This window comes from Balaenoptera borealis (genome assembly GCF_965194805.1).
Source record: "Balaenoptera borealis genome assembly, chromosome: 3".
In the NCBI taxonomy this organism is placed as follows: domain Eukaryota; kingdom Metazoa; phylum Chordata; class Mammalia; order Artiodactyla; family Balaenopteridae; genus Balaenoptera; species Balaenoptera borealis.
The window spans coordinates 83,472,630-83,491,173 of NC_138866.1; the positions used below are offsets into that span (position 1 = coordinate 83,472,630).

The 18,544-nt window shown below is 43.9% G+C and overlaps 1 protein-coding gene across 1 annotated transcript; it reads left to right on the forward strand.

Moving 5' to 3' along the window:
• The first annotated feature begins 1,638 nt into the window (after positions 1-1,638).
• On the forward strand, positions 1,639-12,111 carry KNSTRN (kinetochore localized astrin (SPAG5) binding protein). The gene is given in 10 exon segments (XM_082387267.1): positions 1,639-1,729; positions 1,732-1,861; positions 2,025-2,116; positions 4,925-5,054; positions 5,935-5,982; positions 8,300-8,405; positions 8,572-8,665; positions 9,693-9,748; positions 10,520-10,594; positions 11,329-12,111. Coding segments are annotated over 10 exon segments (939 nt in total). The 5' UTR covers positions 1,639-1,653; the 3' UTR covers positions 11,461-12,111.
• Positions 12,112-18,544: the final 6,433 nt, after the last annotated feature.

The following is an 18,544-nucleotide window of genomic DNA, read 5'->3' on the forward strand; positions in this document are numbered from 1 at the left end:
CAAGCCCCCATCATCTCTCACTTGAATGATGAGAGTAGCCTCCCAACTGTCTCTCTAATTCTGCTCTTGTTCCCCTTCAATCCATTCTCCATGGTGTAGCCAGAGTGAACTTTTTAAAATATAAATTGGGGAATTCCCTGGCAGTCCAGTGGTTAGGACTTGGCGCTCCCACTGCCAGGGGCTCGGGTTCGATCCCTGATTGGGAACTAAGATCACACAAGCTGCGCAGCGCGGCCAAAATATATATATATATATATATATATATATATATATATATATATATATATATATATATATATATATATATATATATATATAAATTGAATGACACTCTCCTGCCCTAATACTTCAATGACTTCTAATTACCCTTAAGAAAAAAAATCTCAAAAAAAAAAAAAAGAAAAAAATCTCTTTACCTTTGGCCTACAAAGACTGCCATTTGACTTCTTATCTCTCCAGCTTTATCAGTACCATTCACCTCCCATCTTTCAGTCCGTCTAGGAAAAGCCCATTCCTACTTTGGGATTTTGCATTGCTCTCCTCTTTCCCATTGTTCATCTGATTAACTCCTACTCATTTTTGTCAGTCAAACATCACTTAAGATGTCTTCCCTGGGACTTCTCTGGTGGCACAGTGGTTAAGAATCTGCCTGCCAATGCAGGGGACACGGGTTTGATCCCTGGTCCACATGTCTCGGAGCAACTAAGCCTGTGCGCCACAACTACTGAGCCCGCGTGCCATGACTACTGAAGCCTGCGCACCTAGAGCCCGTGCTCTGCAACAAGAGAAGCCACCGCAATGAGAAGCCCGCACACCGCAAGGAAGAGTAGCCCCCGCTCGCCGCAACTAGAGAAAGCCCACATAAAGCAGCGAAGACCCAACGCAGCCAAAAAAAAAAAAAAAAGACTCTGCAATTTAAACTAGGTTTCCCTGCTTTTCTCTCACAGCACATTGTACTTTCCCTTCATAGTTTTACTATAGTTGATAATATATATATATATATATATATATATATATTTTTTTTTTTTCCCCAGCTTAACTGAGATATAGTTGACAAGTTTGTGTGATTGTTTGCTGTTTCCTGGATTGTAAACTCCAGGAGGGCAGACCCCAGGTTAGTGTTGATATTTGCTGCCCTCATCCCATCCGCCCACTTAGAATTGTGGTCTGGCACATAGCAGGTGCTCAATAAATATTTGTTGAGAGAAATGAATTAGTGCACTGTTTGAGAACCCTGCCCTGTTCGCTAGGAGTAGCTTTGAATCTCCACTTAAATTCTGGATGAGTGTTATTAAAGTTAGGACTGAGGGTAGGTGTTTCAGGTATTTCAGCTCACAGACCCTCTCCAAACCTCGCCTGCCACTCTCCACCCTGTAACGTGTAGTTTTCTGCCCATCCCTCTCTGTGCTCCTGGCTATCCGGTATCATGCACCATCCCTAACAATCACAGACCAAATAAAGAGGATTGTGACATGGACTCTAAACGTGACCGCGTTGGCGTCCCAAGGCCGGAATAAGACGCCAATGACTCATAGCTCCATTTAGGCCGGCAAAGCGCACCACTCCCCTCCCCCACCCAGACCTGGGGGCTTCCACATCCATCCATCGCCAGGAAGCTCACGCTCGTGCCTCGATTCGGATCTTCCGTACAGCATGGCAGCCCCCGAAGGCGTCGCCCACGGCAGTGCCTTCCGTACAACATGGCCGCCTACAGAGAGCGCATCGCACCCCTCCCTCCCGGCCACCGGAAGTTTCGGTTTGAAACCCAGGCGGCAGACCCGGTCTGCGGTACGGCAGTTATTGCCGAGCATCTTTTGAACCAGAGCGACGAGGCCTGCGGGCAGGAGCAGCAGGCGCCTGGGTTCGGCTCTCCCGGGGCGGGAGACTGGGCTGGATGTGGGAGGCCGATGGGATGGGCTGGGAATGGAGGATTTTCTCTCTCCCGAGTCGCGCTCTTCTGGGGTCCTCCGCCTGCTCGGGCCCCCTGGCCCACCCCTGGGTAACATTCACCTTGTACCTTCCAGGCCCCAGCCGTGCCGCCTCGTTACGATGACCAGCGTGGTCAAGACAGTGTACTTGCAGCCCCCCTCTGTGCTGAGCAGCGGCCTGCTCGCAGGTGGGTGTCACGCCGCCCCTACCCCCGGGCGTTGCGAACTGGTCCCGGGTGGTCAGGCCAGGAGTATGGGGGATAAAATCGGTGGCTGGGAGTGGAGGGCTCCGGCAAGGGAGGGGGTTCTATCGGCTCTGACAACCTGCTAACTCCCCTAGAACCGGGCTGTCTAGGCTTATGATGGGAGTTAGGGGAAGGGCCACATGGTGGGAATTTAGACTTGCCCCGCACCCCTGCTCCCCCAAACCGAACTCTGCTGCATTCACCAATTAGATTTAAGTTGCTGAGTATTCTACAGTATTATTCCCATTAAGCTAGGAATCCCTTTTTAAACATTTACCTGTTTTATTTCCAGATGAGCTATCTGGAGGGACTGGGTTTGTTGTCAGGGAGGAGAGAAGAGAGTCATACGAAAAGCAGGATACTTAGGGAGCACTAGGGTTCACACTGTGTCTGGTTCACATTTGTAACGGCACAGTGTCTCTTATATAGTACATTCTCAGTAAGCATTTGTTGAGTGAAGTGAGAGAGAAGGGTCAGGCCTAACTAGTATTCGAGAATCTTGGGGGAAGAGAGATGGTTAAAAGCAATGTTTGGGACTTCCCTCGCGGTTCAGTGGTTAGGACTCTGCACCTTCACTGCCAAGGGCCTGGGTTCCATCCCTGGTCGGGGAACTAAGATCCCACAAGATGCCCTGTGTGGTCAAAAACTAAATAATTATAAATAAATGAAAATAAAATAAAAGCAATGTTTAATTGCTTTGCCATTTGCTTTGTGTTACTCGGCTTGTGGTTGAAAGTCATCTCCTAAAGTCTGCAGTTGTTGAGCTGCCTAATCTAGAGATTATAGCACAGAACAGGCTTCAGACATCAGAACCTGTGATAGGAGATTTTGAAGCAGCTATTTAAGATCCCTTCCCAGATGACTCCATGCAGTTGACTGATGAGCAGTAGCAGGACTGACCTTTGAAGTAAATAGGCTTTACTTCAAAGGCTTCAAACGGTTCTGTTTGTCCTATGTTGCTTCAGAACACCTGAGTGGCAATTCTGGCATCAGCAGGACCTAGGAGTTGATGGAGGAAATGGAGCCGGTCTTATGCTGCCTTTCCCTTAGAAAGCAGTCTCTCGTTCAGTGGGGAGTGACTGGCATCTCCCCAGCCAAGTTGGAAGTTTTCATCTCTTTGCTTTTTTCCTTGTCCCAGCTTTTTGATCATATGTAACCTCAATAGTTTAACATTTTTAGGCTGCCTCTCAGGATTTTAGATTTTAGGCATGGGGTGGTTGTTCTTTAGTTTTTTGAATAGGTAACATTCAAAATAAATAAATATTCAAAGTGAGGAAACGATATACAGTGAAAAACAAGTCTTCCCTTCCTTGACACCAGCCATCCAATTCCCTCCTTCGCATCTCTCATTTTAAGGAGATAGTCTTTGTTAAATCCTGCTAAATTTTTCCTATGATGCAGTCCATAGGATCTAACAAATATGGGTTATTGAAACCAATTCCAGTCAATGAAGAGTGTTAATTTTGATCAATTTGCTATTGACACCTTTTTGCATGAGATAGATTTCTTATTGTGTGTAACTTATTAATACTTGAGAGAGGAGAAGGTAAATTCATGCACTCAAAGTTACCTTTTACTTCCAACAGAGACCTCAGAAAGAACCTTTTTAACACTTGTTTTGTGGGTAAGAGGGGAAAATAGGATGTAAGTGCCCATTGAGTGTACCTATAAATGAAATAATTTGTTAGCCTGAGAAATCATATTTATTCCAAACTGTTGTGCAGCTAGAGTCATCAAAATAAATCTTTATCAAACACAAAGTTTCCTAATCCCTGTGATCCAGTGCTTTGTACCTCATTTCTTCAGCTTGATTTAATTGTTATGGCTCTTAATTTAGGTCAAGCTTAAAGGAGCCATTTTACAATGAACAAAGTGAAAGTTAGTATAAACTAGAAGAATCCTGTGCATGTGCTGGGGGTGTGTGCTTAACTCCAGAACAAGTGACTTGAATTTGCTATGGAATGTAAGTGGTAGAAAGATGTGTGTGGTAGAGGGCTGGCATAAGGGCTAGGGGGGAAATGCTCTCCTCTGGGGAAGAAGACTGTCATGTCAGGGCCATTTCTCTGGTTATCTGGCAGTAGCCTAGCAGGATCAGAACAGAATACCAAAAGGGAACCTAACGAGCCTCTAAACTTAACGATGGATAAACAGATTAAAAGGGCTGGTGGTAAAGGCAGTCAGCATGGAAGAGGGGAAGAAGAATAGAGGAGCTAGTTTAGAGACGGTCTGTGAAATAACCCATGAAACTGTGCCGTGTTCCGTTTATTCAGTAAGTAGGTTTTGAACCTCTGTTAATATGCCAGATACTCTCCTAGATGCTGGGGCACAAAGATGTCTCTTAGAGTACTAGTTAGGGAGCCAGTCTGGTCAAAACAACTAAGCAACTGGTGAAACTCGAAGCAGCTTGAGTGCAGCCTTAGGAGAGCGGCATAGTGCTTAGGAGCTGAATGACATAGTTCCTTTCAACTGCTGTGTGAGGAAGGACTCAGCTGTGTTCTGCCTTGCTGACGGCCACACCGCCTCTCATCCTCTTTGCTTGTATGAGTCTCCACTTTCACATCTGTACCCTCTGGCCATTCAGTTTGCTGTATCGGCAAGCTTTTGGCTACCCTCAAACACACTGTACTGTCACATTTAAAGAATTTTGGTTTCTATTCCCAATTGGTCTAGAAGTCTTATTCTTCTGAATTTATAGAGTTGCACTGTTGGGTCATGATGCGTGGGATTCCACCCTCTTGTTTGCCTTTGCAGATGCACAAACCCGAGCCACTTCTAAGAGCCTGTTACCTGTTAGGTCCAAAGAAGTCGATGTTTCCCGACCTCACTCAGGAGATGCAGAAAATGATGTTACAAAAATCATCAAACCAAGACGAGACAATGGGTGAGAGTCAGAGCATCGGTATCCAATTAGAACATTGGGCTAGAAATTGCTCAGTACCAAGAATGAGGGCTTTTGAGAGCACAGGGTATCTGAAGGATTGGCCTGTAGTCAGTGGCCTATAGCAGTGCAGCGTTGCTGACCTGTTTGTCAGAACCCTCTGTGTTGATCAGGTCAGAAGAGGCACAGCCAGGGTTGCAATAAGAGATATTCTTTGCTCTCTCAGCATTTGCTCTAGGTGTACAAATAGCAGCACTGCAGTCAAACGAGCCCTAAGTGGTAGTCGTGGCGGGTGGGGCCTAGTTGTTAGCCTAGGTTGCTGCTCTGAGCAGTCCAGCCCAGTGTAGTGGGCATGTGTGACCCTCTGCCTGGTGTTCAGCTCCCGTGTGAGTGAGGTTGACATGAAGTAGCCACACTGTCTTGAGCAGAAGCAGGTCTGTCAGGTTGTTGAGGTGGTCAAGAGGGGAGCCCGTGCCCTATTCATAAGCTTTTTTCAGTAGTCTGGGCTGAAACAAAAGTGGGCCCTCAGAGCTTCTCAAGCTTGTGCTGTCTGGGACTTCCCTGGCAGTCCAGTGGTTAAGACTCTGTGCTTCCACTGCAGGGGGCACGGGGTTCGATCCCCGGTCAGGGAACTAAAATCCCGCATGCTGCACACGGCCTGGACAAAAATACAAAAAAAAAAAAAAAAAAAAAAAGTAATAACAGTACCGTGATTCTCTGATTGATTTCTTTGTTGTTGTTATTGTTTTAATTGAGGTATAGTTGACATACAACATTGTGTTAGTTTCAGGTGTACAACATAATGATTTGATATTTGTATATATTGCAAAATGATCACCGCAGTAAGTCTAGTTAACATCCTGATTTGTTTTTGCTTCTCTAGGCAGCTGAAAGCTACAGACACTGCCACCAGGAGGAACATCAGGAAGAGGTGAGCGTCAGGGTAGATGAAACCTGGCCACCGTTTTAGGGTAGTGGAGCTCAATCTTGCTTGTACATCAGAATCACTCACAGGACTTGTTTTACTGTGTTGGAGTCTCGTGCCACCCCAGAAATCTAGATGGGATTTTCAGGGGTGAGGCACAGCCAGGTTTGCGAACCACTGTCAGGGCAAGAATCAGTGATGCTACCATCTTGAGTACCAGACAAGAGTTTGGGGGCTCCATGCCAGGACCACTGCCCCAACCTAGCTGTGGCCCATCAGCAAGAGCAGGAAGCCCTCAGGATGGGAGAGCCTGCGTGTGGTTAGTGATTTCGAGATGAGTGTCCTGCTCTGCTGCTGCTGCTGCTGCTGGTGAAATTCTGGAGAAGGATCCATTTGCTTGGACATTTTGCAGTCCTGCAGACAGAAATAACATAAGCTGAAAAGTCTGTAGAAATAGGTTTTAATTCCACATCTGTTATTTGGGCATGACTTAAAAGTTCTGAAGACAAAATACTATCAAGAAGGACTCAGAACTTTGAAAAGGCTTAATATTGATGATGATAATGGCTATTACTTTTTTTTGATTTTTTGCATTTTATTTTATTTATTTTTTTATACAGCAGATTCTTATTAGTTATCTATTTTATATATATTAGTGTATATATGTCAAACCCAATCTCCCAATTCATCACACCACCACCACCACCACCACCACCACCACCACCACCACTTTTCCCCCTTTGTGTCCATACATTTGTTCTCTGCATCTGTGTCTCTATTTCTGCCCTGCAAACCGGTTCATCTGTACCATTTTTCTAGGTTCCACATATATGCGTTAATATGCGTTATTTGTTTCTCTCTTTCTGACTTAATTCATTCTGTATGACAGTCTCTAGATCCATCCACGTCTCAACAAATGACCCAAGTTCGTTCCTTTTTATGACTGAGTAATATTCCATTGTATATATGTACCACATCTTCTTTATCCATTCGTCTGTTGATGGGCATTTAGGTTGCTTCCATGACCTGGCTATTGTAAATAGTGCTGCATTGAACACTGGGGTGCATGTGTCTTTTTGAATTATGGTTTTCTCTGGGTATATGCCCAGTAGTGGGATTGCTGGGTCATATGGTAATTCTATTTTTAGTTTGTAAGGAACCTCCATACTGTTCTCCATAGCGGCTCTATCAATTTACATTCCCACCAACAGTGCAAGAGGGTCCCCTTTTCTCCACACCCTCTCCAGCATTTGTTGTTTGTAGATTTTCTGATGATGCCCATTCTGACTGGTGTGAGGTGATAACCTCATTGTAGTTTTGATTTGCAGTTCTCTAATAATTAGTGATATTGAGCAGCTTTTCATGTGCTTCTTGGCCATCTGTATGTCTTCTTTGGAGACATGTCTATTTAGGTCTTCTGCCCATTTTTTGATTGGGTTGTTTTTTTGATATTGAGCTGCATGAGCTGTTTATATATTTTGGAGATTAATCCTTTGTCCGTTGTTTCGTTTGCACATATTTTCTCCCATTCTGAGGTTGTCTTTTCGTCTTGTTTGTAGTTTCCTTTGCTTTGCAAAAGCTTTTAAGTTTCATTAGGTCCCATTTGTTTATTTTTGTTTTTATTTCCATTACTCTAGGAGGTGGATCAAAAAAGATCTTGCTGTGATTTATGTCAAAGAGTGTTCTTCCTATGTTTTCCTCTAAGAGTTTTTTATAGTGTCCAGTCTTACATTTAGGTCTCTAATACATTTTGAGTCTATTTTTGTGTATGGTGTTAGGGAGTGTTCTAATTTCATTCTTTTACATGTAGCTGTCCAGTTTTCCCAGAACCACTTACTAAAGAGACTGTCTTTTCTCCACTGTATATCCTTGCCTCCTTTGTTGTAGATTAGTTGACCATAGGTACCTGGGTTTATCTCTGTGCTTTCTATCCTGTTCCATTGATCTATATTTTTGTTTTTGTGCCGGTACCATATTGTCTTGATTACTGTAGCTTTGTATTATAGTCTGAAGTCAGGGAGTCTGATTCCTCCAGCTCTGTTTTTTTCCCTCAAGACTGCTTTGGCTGTGGCTATTACTTATTAAAAGTTTTGTGTCAGTAGCTGTGCTAAGAATTGTATATGTATTCTCTCTTATCCTTCATGATAATAATATTATGAGATGTGGGTATTCTAGAAATGAGGAAAAAGCCTCAGAGAGGTTACACAACTCCCTGAAGGTCATATACCACTATGTGGTGATGCCAGGATTAGAACCAACCTGACTCCATAGCCCATACTCTTAACCCCTCCACCACTTCATCTAAGTACGATTATCATTACAGCTGTAAGCCACTGAGTAAAGAGAAATCAGAGGAAGAGCTCAAGGATAAGAACCAGCTCTTAGAGGCCGTCAACAAGCAGTTGCACCAGAAGTTGACTGAAACTCAGGTAAGCGATCCACCAGACCTGCCATCGGCTGCACTGGGTGATGCTTGTGGAATCCTGAGGGACCACGCCAGGTGCCTGAGCGCAGAAGGAGAAGATGCCAGGCTTGCACTGTGGCTGCCCCTGAGGAATGGGGCAGGCCTTACCTGTCTGTATGGCACCCCTACAGGGAGAGCTGAAGGACCTGACCCAAAAAGTGGAGCTGCTGGAGAAGTTTCAGGACAACTGTTTGGCAATTTTGGAGAGCAAGGGCCTCAACCCAGGTAAGAGATGGCACACAACTGCCTTCAAAGGAGTCAGTGCATGTGCCCCTTCCTGGGTGACTGGGGACTGTGCATCAGGGGTCTGGCATGGTGTCAGCTGACCCAGTCAGTGCAGGGGTTGCCTAGCAAAGCCCTGAAGATTTGGGGGAGCTCCTCTCTGTTCTGTTGTGATGTTGACTTTGCCTGCCCAGCGGAGTTTCAGATGGTTGTGCAGAGAGGATTCTCTCTTTCTTATCTGAACACTTTATACCATTAGTTTGGTGCTGACAGGTATGATCTTGCAAATAGATCAGAAATATTTTCTTTCTTTCAAGGGATATAGCATACAGGTAAGCTTCACAGGTGGAGAGAGAGATAATACTGTTGAAAGGGTTCCTAAAGCTGGCTAGTTAGCAGAATCACGGTATTTAAAATGTGATTCCTGTTCTGACCCTGTCCCTAGAGGGCAGAGTCTGTCACAGAGAGGAAGCGGAAGAAGGGATTACCCCAGGACTGTAAGAGAGCCTGAATTGAGGAGCCTGAGAATGCCCAGGGAAGGAGCCCAGGCTTGTTTGAATTAAGGAGTGCTGACTTTGAATGCTGCCATTCACCTGTGCATTTTAGGATATATTCTTGATAGTCATCATATACGTTTTTGGATGATTTTAATTTCCTACGTGTATGCACTGTTTTTACCAAAAATAATAAAATTTTTTAAGGCCTGAAAAGCTTTTAAAAATAGTTTTGTGTATTGTAAACAAAACCAAAAAATACAACCTATACATTTCTTTTGGACAAATTTTCCGCTGAGCTGAGGAGAAAGCAGGATGAAGTTTTGGCCATATCCATACCTAGAGAGGAAGGGGAGATAAAATCCAGCTCTGGAGGGCAGGCGTGGGTGACCTTGCCAAGGTGAAAACTCAGGGGAGAGAGTTTTCAGATGCTTAGAGAAGTTTCCCTCATGAATACTCCTGTGGAGGGCTTTTAATTTTCTTTTAAGTTGCAGTTCCCTAGGCAGGGCTGACTTTGTTGTATTTACTGGTTTTAGGCAGTGAGACCCTGGCGTCACAGCAAGACTCCACCACGGATCACATGGACTCGATGGTGAGGGTGTGGGTGTGAGTGGGCGAAGGCCCAGTGAGTGTGAGGCCCTGCAGATCTAGGCAGGTCTCTGCCGTATGCTCGGCAAAGCCCGCGAAGCAGCCTTCAGTTATCTAGGGTAGTGGAAGAGGGTGGTGGATGTGTACTCAACATAGCATATTTTACTTGTAAGGTGACTTTGTGCTTACAAATATGAGTGAGTCTAAGTTGAAAATGTACTACTTTAAAACCCATAGTAGGGTGGACCAGTAGAGACAGCTTTCTGGTTTCTCTATTCTTCACTTTACCAAATTTTTCCCCTTATTCCTTTGCTGAGAACTGTGTCTTACAAAGGTCCAGCCTGAATTAAATCTGTCTTCTCTTTGGTTCCTTCCCTGAAGTAGGAAGGCAATTGTTTGCAATTAAAGCCTTTTGAGCTTCTGTGATCTATTCCCCAGGAAGATCAGTTGTCATTTTAGAATCCTAGAATACTAGGTATGGAAGCCTTCCTCAGCTCCCCTAGGCGATTTGTCACCCCTTTAGTGGCTACTGCCTTCCGTTCATATTACCTGTGTAGCACAGAGCACGTGGAGGTGGGGTTCTCTGTCCATCCTGTGGACTCAGTTCTTCCAGGCCCACAAGAGAGCCCGGCACTTTTGTGGACACTCAGTCAGTGACTGAACAGATGGGATATTAGCGATCATCTGATTCAACTCCCATGAAGAGATTAGTTTATATGAAGAAAGTTCTCACATTTCAATAAAGATTTGTTACTACATTGTACTTTTCTCTTAGCTGCTGTTAGAAACTTTGCAAGATGAACTGAAGCTTTTTAACGAAACAGCCAAAAAGCAGATGGAGGAGTTGCAGGTGAGAGGCAGACATCTCCACAAGGCAAAATTACCATTTCCTACCACAATAGGTGGATCTGTGGAGGGCTCTTTCTTATTTATCTATTTATTCATTTTTAATAAACTATTTTGTAATAATTTTAGATTGCAGAAAAGTTGTAAAGATAATGGAGAATTCAACTCCCCTAATATTAACATCTTACATTATCATGCTATATTTGTCAAGACTAAGAAACCAATATTGATGCATTACTATTAACTAAATTCCAAGACTTTATTTGATTTCACCATTTTTTTCAACTAATTTTCTGTTCTAAAGACTCTTAGAAATGTTCACATCTGCAGGGCATGAGGCAATGTGCAACACGCTAGGTGGCTCCAGGTTGACAGTTGACACCTGTGTGAAATCCATGCTGTAGAAACTTGATATCTCAGGGAAACCTGTAATAGGAAACCCCGATTCTTGGGTCTGGACCGCTTTGGATTGCTTGGATGAACCATGGGATACTACACGGAATCCCAGAGGATTTCATTGCTCCAGTTGAGATAACAGACTCTGTAGTAGAGAGAGACAATTCCTAAAACCAACACAGATAAACAAACCTAAGATAGAAAAGACAATGTCTGTCAGTATCCCAGTGGTCTTCCTCAATGAAACAGAAGCATAATGTTCTGGTTATGGTATTGTCTTTCCTGTGAGTCAGAGTTTGGTGGTTTTTTGTTTTTTGTCTTTTTTAATGTCTTTCCATGCAGGCCTTAAAGGTAAAGTTGAAGATAAAAGAAGAAGAGAGGGCCCAGTTCCTAGAACAGCAGACCTTATGTAACAATCAAGTAAATGATTTTACAACAGCCCTTGAGGAAATGGAGCAGCTATTAGAAATGTGATAAAAAGCAGGTGGCCACATGGCTCCCTCTTGGGGATAAACTCTCAGAAGAAGCCACTTAAGACGTCTGCTTCTTGGCCATGATCTTCTAGGACTCACCATCCCCAGAATGAAAACAGTTTCTGCAGTAGGATTAAGGACAGTTTATGCTGGAATGGCAATTCCTCCTTTAAGCAAGCATTCCCAGCCTTCAGATTGGCCAGCTCTCCTGAACCTCACAATACGTAACTGAGGCCTACAAGAGAGGGGGCCTGAAAGCTTGGATCAACCTCCTAGGCAACAGAGCGGCACAGAATTAGTATCAGGAGACTAAACCAGCCACAGCCAGAGAAGCCAAAAGGTCACATTCAGACGTGCGGGAAGAAACAGTGGTGCGCAGGTGCTCCGCGGGAGACATCACTGAGGAGCCCTGCGGTCCCCTCCTCACTTGGAACACATTCTGTCCCATCCTGGTTGGCCTCTATAACCTCACTGTAAATTTATGAACTGGAAGTTACCTGAAATGGCTTAATAAATGGGGTGAAGGTATAAATAGCAATAACACCTATGAAACAATACACCTTGGAGCTTTTAATCTAAATCAGTTCTGGGTTTTTTTTCATAAAGTGTTACTTTTAAAATAAATATTTCTGTAACTATTCAGACTGCAACACTGGCAAATGAAAATAGCCTTTTAACCTAAATACGTCCACTGAATACTATCGAACTAATCTAGGTAACAAGTCCAAGCCTCCAGTTTCACCCAGAATATTTTTCTTCCACTCATTAAATGCTCTGTGGCTAGTGCCCCCCCCCACACCCCCCAACCCCATCTTCCAGGAACATTAGCTAGTCTTCTGGTGGTGTTCCCTGTTTGTAGCAGTGGGTGCCACACTCCGTCCACCAGGTTTGTGTCACTAGCTGCCTGCATTCCTAAGTACGCGTGTATCTCTGCTATTGCTTTGCTCGGCCAATCCTGGACCTGGTCCCCTGGATCCTTAGTCAACTGAAGCCCGCAGCAGCCACCCCCAGCCCCTGCAACCACCAGATCACCAAAGACACCGCCATATTTCATAGTCAAACTAGGCAGACTTTGGCTTTGGCCATCTCCCATTTTTTTCTGCACCTCTCCCAATTTCTTCAGCAATTCCCCCTACTCTTCAGCATTATTGGGGCTGCCCAGAGCCACCCAGTCAAGTAACGTCCCACCCTAACTTATATGGCTAAAATTCTTTTCCTTCATACGCATACAACATTCACACAGTTGGTTATGTCCCAAATATTTTTGATAGGGAAACCCAGTTAAATCTCACTGGTGAGAAGGGCTGAATATTTTCTTCTACCCATTTTCAGGATGTTTATAGTTTAAAAGATTGTTTACCCAAGTGAATTTGTAATTAGCATTTCTGGTCCCCCCAAAAGTTCTACTTCCTTCTTGGAAGGAAAGGGTGGGAAACTCAGCTGTGAGATCCTCACCTCCTTGTCATGCCTCCCTAGTTAACTCCTAAGAATGGAACTATCCCAACTCCTCCATTACTCATGTTGCCCAGTGTTGAGATCCTGTCTGCTCAAGGTCTGGCCTCACAGGGGCCTTCACCTCACGATGCTGCTTTGCACCACCAGCCAGCATTTGTGCAGTCTTGCCTTTTCTTGTGTTCCCTCTGACCTCTGCTGCTCCATCTGCCTTTTGTACGTGTGGAGGTGTTGTGGTGCTTATTCTGATGTACAGCGTGAATAAGTTCATGCATTACATGAACCAGTGTGATCTGCACCCTCCACTTTGCTAGACGCTATAGGAAACTTTAATGTAGCATGACGTTCTTAACCTCAGAAGTGCTTACAGTACATGTGGTGAAACACTGCGCAGGTGATACACAAGTTGAATAACAAAGGCAATAGTTCAACAGTGGGTTGTGTGATATAGTTTTGTGCTATAGTAGTTAACTCTGGGCTAGTTCGGTTGGGGGAGGCTTGATGGAAGTGGTAGACTGTGGTTGAAGGAAGAGTAATATTTAGAGAGGCTAGCTAGAGGGTTGAGAACTTTCCAGGTTGGTGAACACATGGAGATTTGGGGACAGTAGCGCACTCAGAGAGGGCATGGGAGCTTCACGCCCTTTCCCCATGCATCTCTTCCATCTGGCTCTTCCTGAGTTATATCCTTTTATAATAAACCAGATCTAGCAAATAAAATATTTCTCTGAGTCCGTGAGCCATTCTAGCAAATCAATCAAACCCTAGGAGGCGATCATTGGAACTTCCAAGGAGAAAATAAAATGAGAGACTGAAGAAAAAAAAAAAGTTGAGGGGATATCCAGATGAGTCTTGAGGAACTAAGTAAGAACACTGGGCTTCTTCAGAAGGTTCAAGATGAGAGGGGAGGAATTCCCTGGTGGTCCAGTGGTTAGGACTCTGTGCTTCCACTGCAGGGGACATGGGTTCGATCCCTGGTCGGGGAACTAAGATCCCGCAGGCCATGTGGCACGGCCAAGATATTAAAAAAAAAAAGATGAGAGGGGATTATATCTGACGCTTAACCGAGCACTTGTAATATGCCATATGTGATGTTTATGTGTGTGCCTCCTTATGTTCATTCTCATGTAATCCTCATTACAGTCATACCAGGTAAGCACTATTAACCCTTTTTATAGCTAAAGAAAAAGGCTCAGAGAAATTAATCCATATAATTAATTAATGAAATTAGTTAATGAAATGAAGTTGATTTGCCCAAGGTCAAACAACAAGCAAGTACTGGAGAAAGATTTGAGCCAGGGAATAATGGGAGTGGAAAGTACATGGTGCTACTAGATGTTTTGAAGAAACTTAAATGCAAGCTAGGAGGTGTGGATTTTTATCATCCGGGCCAGAAGTTTACAAACTGTCTCAGTTCATGATGCTCCTAGTGTCTCAATATTTTATGACACACCAAAAGATATACCTAAAAGTTCTATTTTTAAGTAGTTAGATCCAAACGATAAGCACTTATGTCCTAACAACTTAGTAGGTATTTGAAAAAATAATACACATAAATCTAAAGAAAATATTTTTATTTTTAAATAACTACAATTATTTACTAATGGGATGTGGGGCACAGTTTAATTTCTCAAGCCTTGGAATCAAATTGGACACTACCACCTTCCTATCCTGTCTGAGAGGAACATAGCATGATCTAATGTTGATACTGACCTACTTTGAGCCAGTACTTCACATGTCGTCTAACATGTCATGTATCACTGTGATTCCCCCAAAAGTTTATCCCATGGCATCCCAGTGAGCTTGCTGCCTAGGGATGCCTTGGCTCACAGTCTGGGAACCATGAATCTAGGCAATAAGGAATCACTGACACATTTTGAGCAGATAATCACCATAATGAATGATTTAGAAAAAATGAATCTAGCACTGTGTGAAAGATGGATGGCTTGCAGGATCTTAGTTCCTGAGCCACTCCTTGGGCAGGCAGGAGGTCATGGGGCACTACCATAGCACCTTTTTTTCTTTCAGTTTTATTGAGATACAACTGACATAGCACTGTATAAGTTTAAGGTTTACAGCATAATGATTTGACTTACATACATCATGAAATGATTATCACAACAAGTTTCTTATTTTATGTTTTTGGCCATGCCACGTGGCTTGCAGGATCTTAGTTCCCCGACCAGGGATCAAACCTGGGCCCACAGCAGTGGAAATGCAAAGTCCTAGACACAGGACCACCAGGGAATTCCCATTAATTTACTGTTCTTTTTCTAGGTTCTTAAAATAGAAGATAAGGTAATTCCATTTCAATTTTTATCTTTTCCAGTATATGCATTAACAACTATAAATTGTCCCTCTAAGGGCCAGGTAGCAGCATCCCAAATTTTGCTATGTCCTATTTTCATTATTCGTCTTTCTGTTCAAAATATGTTCTAATTTCCACTGTGATTTCTTCTTTCACCTGTGGATAATCTGGCTTCCTGTCTCATTACTCTCCCAAAACAATTTTTGATAAGGTGTGTGAAATGAAATTCACATTTTATGGCAAAACAAGAAAAATTTAAATATAAAAAATTTTCCTCTGCCCTTTAGCCTCCTGTCTCCCCTCTACTGTGCATTGTGTATCTGCATTTTGCCTCCACAAAACCTTCCCCGCTGGCAGAAATACCTGCTCAACCATAAACAGCAACATCCTTCTAGCAGGAACAAGACAACTCCTTAAAAGACAACATTTCTTCTTGATCTGTAAAGGGGTCACAATGACCCATCAGTTTGCACTTGCCGATCTGGATTGTGTAAACTGTCAATAATACGCCATCTAATGTACGGCTCTGTCTCAAAAAACTTATGTAACTGTGTTTTGACTTCTAACAGGCAGAACAGTTCTTGGAACACAAATTTGAGGGTTACAGTACTCAGATTTGGCTCAAATAAAATTTTCCATTTCTTTCATAGATTGGCTATTGATTAATTTTTCATCGACATATGCTTGGTGTAGTCAGCAGGATACCAGAGACCAGAGGACACCTGGAAGACGCCTAAAACCGGCACTCAGTACCAGCCATGGGTACTTTGACCCTCACCGGCTTCTCAGCATCTCTCAGGTGTTCTGGTGAGTTCTCCTAATACCCAGATCTCGTTGTTTTGGTGATGATCCTGAAAATTTTATTTGGGCTGGTTTTTACTTGTCTTAAGGGGCACGTAGGAATTTCCTAGGCAGGGTCCTAGGGGGATCTGGACAGCAAGTCCAGGGAAACATAGGTAGCTGGTTTTTGTTAAGTTCGGCTTAAATCAAGGGAAAAAAAGGGGTAAATTGATATCGGGTCTTAACAAAACTTTTTTGTTAGTGAAATGAGAGACTGAGTTATTCAGCTCTGAAGAATAAAGGGACATTTTGCTCCTTCTGGCCACAAGGCGTCCTCAGGTGACTGAGGACCTTGCAGAAGTGTCTGAGGATCAATCCTTACTATGTGCAGTGGTCCTACAAGGGAACCCCACTACGACCATTAAGTAAATACTGCTCATCTGGGGGGCGCAACAGAAGCTGATAACTTAGCAATCCCCGCACCCATGACAGTTCTAGACTGTCACGGGGAGAAACCGAGACACATAAGAGAGTCAAAGCGACTCAAGGGTAATTCCTTGGGGAGCTAGACTCAGAAGCAGTGCACATCCAGTCCACCACACTGTCCTCAGAAAACTGTTCAGATCATATCTCATACCTGAACCAGACTACCAAATTAATAATGGGAAATCGTGCCTCACGGGCCAAACAGCTCCCGGATGAATAGCCACCTATGGGAACCCCAGCTGGGTTTATGTATAACACCCATTAAACTGACGCTTGCAAGCATTTAACTTAATGCATTTGTCCCTGAGATGGCCCAAAATGGGGCACTTTCGATTTACCTAAGTTGGTAAATTTTATTTGCACACTAAATTAGAAAAAGCCAGCTTAAGATCAAACAGCTAGAATGGAGACATTTTAATTGGTACCTGGAAGCCTCAAAACGAGAGAATGATAAAATGGTTTCATTGTGAGAGACAAATCAGAAATTATCAGAAATGGTGACTAGATTAGAAAAGACCTCAGAAGTCATCACTGCTTCTCCTCCTTTCTCTCCTCCTTTGGCTCCTTCGTATCCTCTTCTTTCTGAGCTCCCCCATGCTGACCCCTCTGCTCTTCCACCTCTAATCTCAAAGGAAGAACTTGTTGAGTCTAAGGGAAAGGATAAAGACAGCCCTAAAGTAATAGCCACCCCCTTTAAGGAGAAACCTGCTCTTACCTGTACACCCTTGGACTAGGACAGAACTTAAGGCCTTAACTAAGGAATTTCCAGATTGTTCACAGGATCCCTTGGGGTTTGCTAAACAATTTCATCTTACAGTAAGAACTTATGAGCCTAGATATTCAAACTTGTACCAGCTTGTACATTTACTAGTCCCTGAAAGTAAAGCAAAGGAATGGCTCCAAGAGATAAATTGGAAGGTGCCTGTGGAAGATTTTCGCAAACATGAGGCTGCAGATCATCAGAAATGTAGAGAACCTGCCCACAATCTATATCAGGTTATTCTGAAAATCTTCTCCACCTGGGGGTGGGGGGGCACCCTTGATATGAAAGGCAGTGAGCTGAAGAAGAAAGCATTTTGGTCTGGACAAACTGACAGAGCCTGGCTTTTGTCTTAGCTGTGTTTGAGACCTTGGACTAATGAATGGGGCACTGTAAGAAGGAACACAAAGTGTTGTCATTAAATATGTAATCTCCTTTATTCCTCGTTGCAATGGGTGGTATTGTTTTCATTTAAAGATGATGAAAGGGGGGACTTCCCCTTATGGTCCAGTGGTTAAGAATCTGCCTTCCAACGTAGGGGACTCGGGTTCGATCCCTAGTCGGGGAACTAAGATCCCACATCCCACAGGGCAACTAAGCCCGCGCGTGCCTCAACTAGAGAGCCCATGCGCCCTGGAGCCCGAGCGCTGCAACCAGGGAGAAGCCTGAAGGCCACAGCGAAAGATCCCGCGGGCCGCAACAAAGATCCCACATGCCACAACTAAGACTTGACGCAGCCAAAAATAAAATAAAATAAATAAATATTAAAAAATAAATAAATAAAGATGATGAAAGGGAATTCCCTGGCGGTCCAGTGGTTAGGACTGTGCTCTCTCACTGCTGAGGGCCCGATTCAATTCCTGGTGGCTTGGCCAAAAAAAAAAAAGATGAAACAGAGTCTGAAAAGATCTAAGAAACTTGCCCGAGGGACTTCCCTGATGGCGCAGTGGTTAAGGATCCGCCTGCCAATGCAGGGAAAACAGGTTCGATCCCTGTTCCGGGAAGATCCCACATGCCGCGGAGCAACTAAGCCTGTGCACCACAACTGCTGAGCCTCTGCACTCTAGAGCCCGTGAGCCACAACGACTGAGCCCACGTGCCACAACTACTGAAGCCCGCGCGCCTAAAGCCCAAGCTCCGCAACAAGAGAAACCAATGCAATGAGAAGCCTGCGCACCACAACAAAGAGTAGCCCCCGCTGGATGCAACTAGAGAAAGCCGGCATGTAGCAATGAAGACCCAACGCAACCAAATAAATAAATTAAAATTAAAAAAAAAAAAAAGAAACTTGCCCGAACTTCC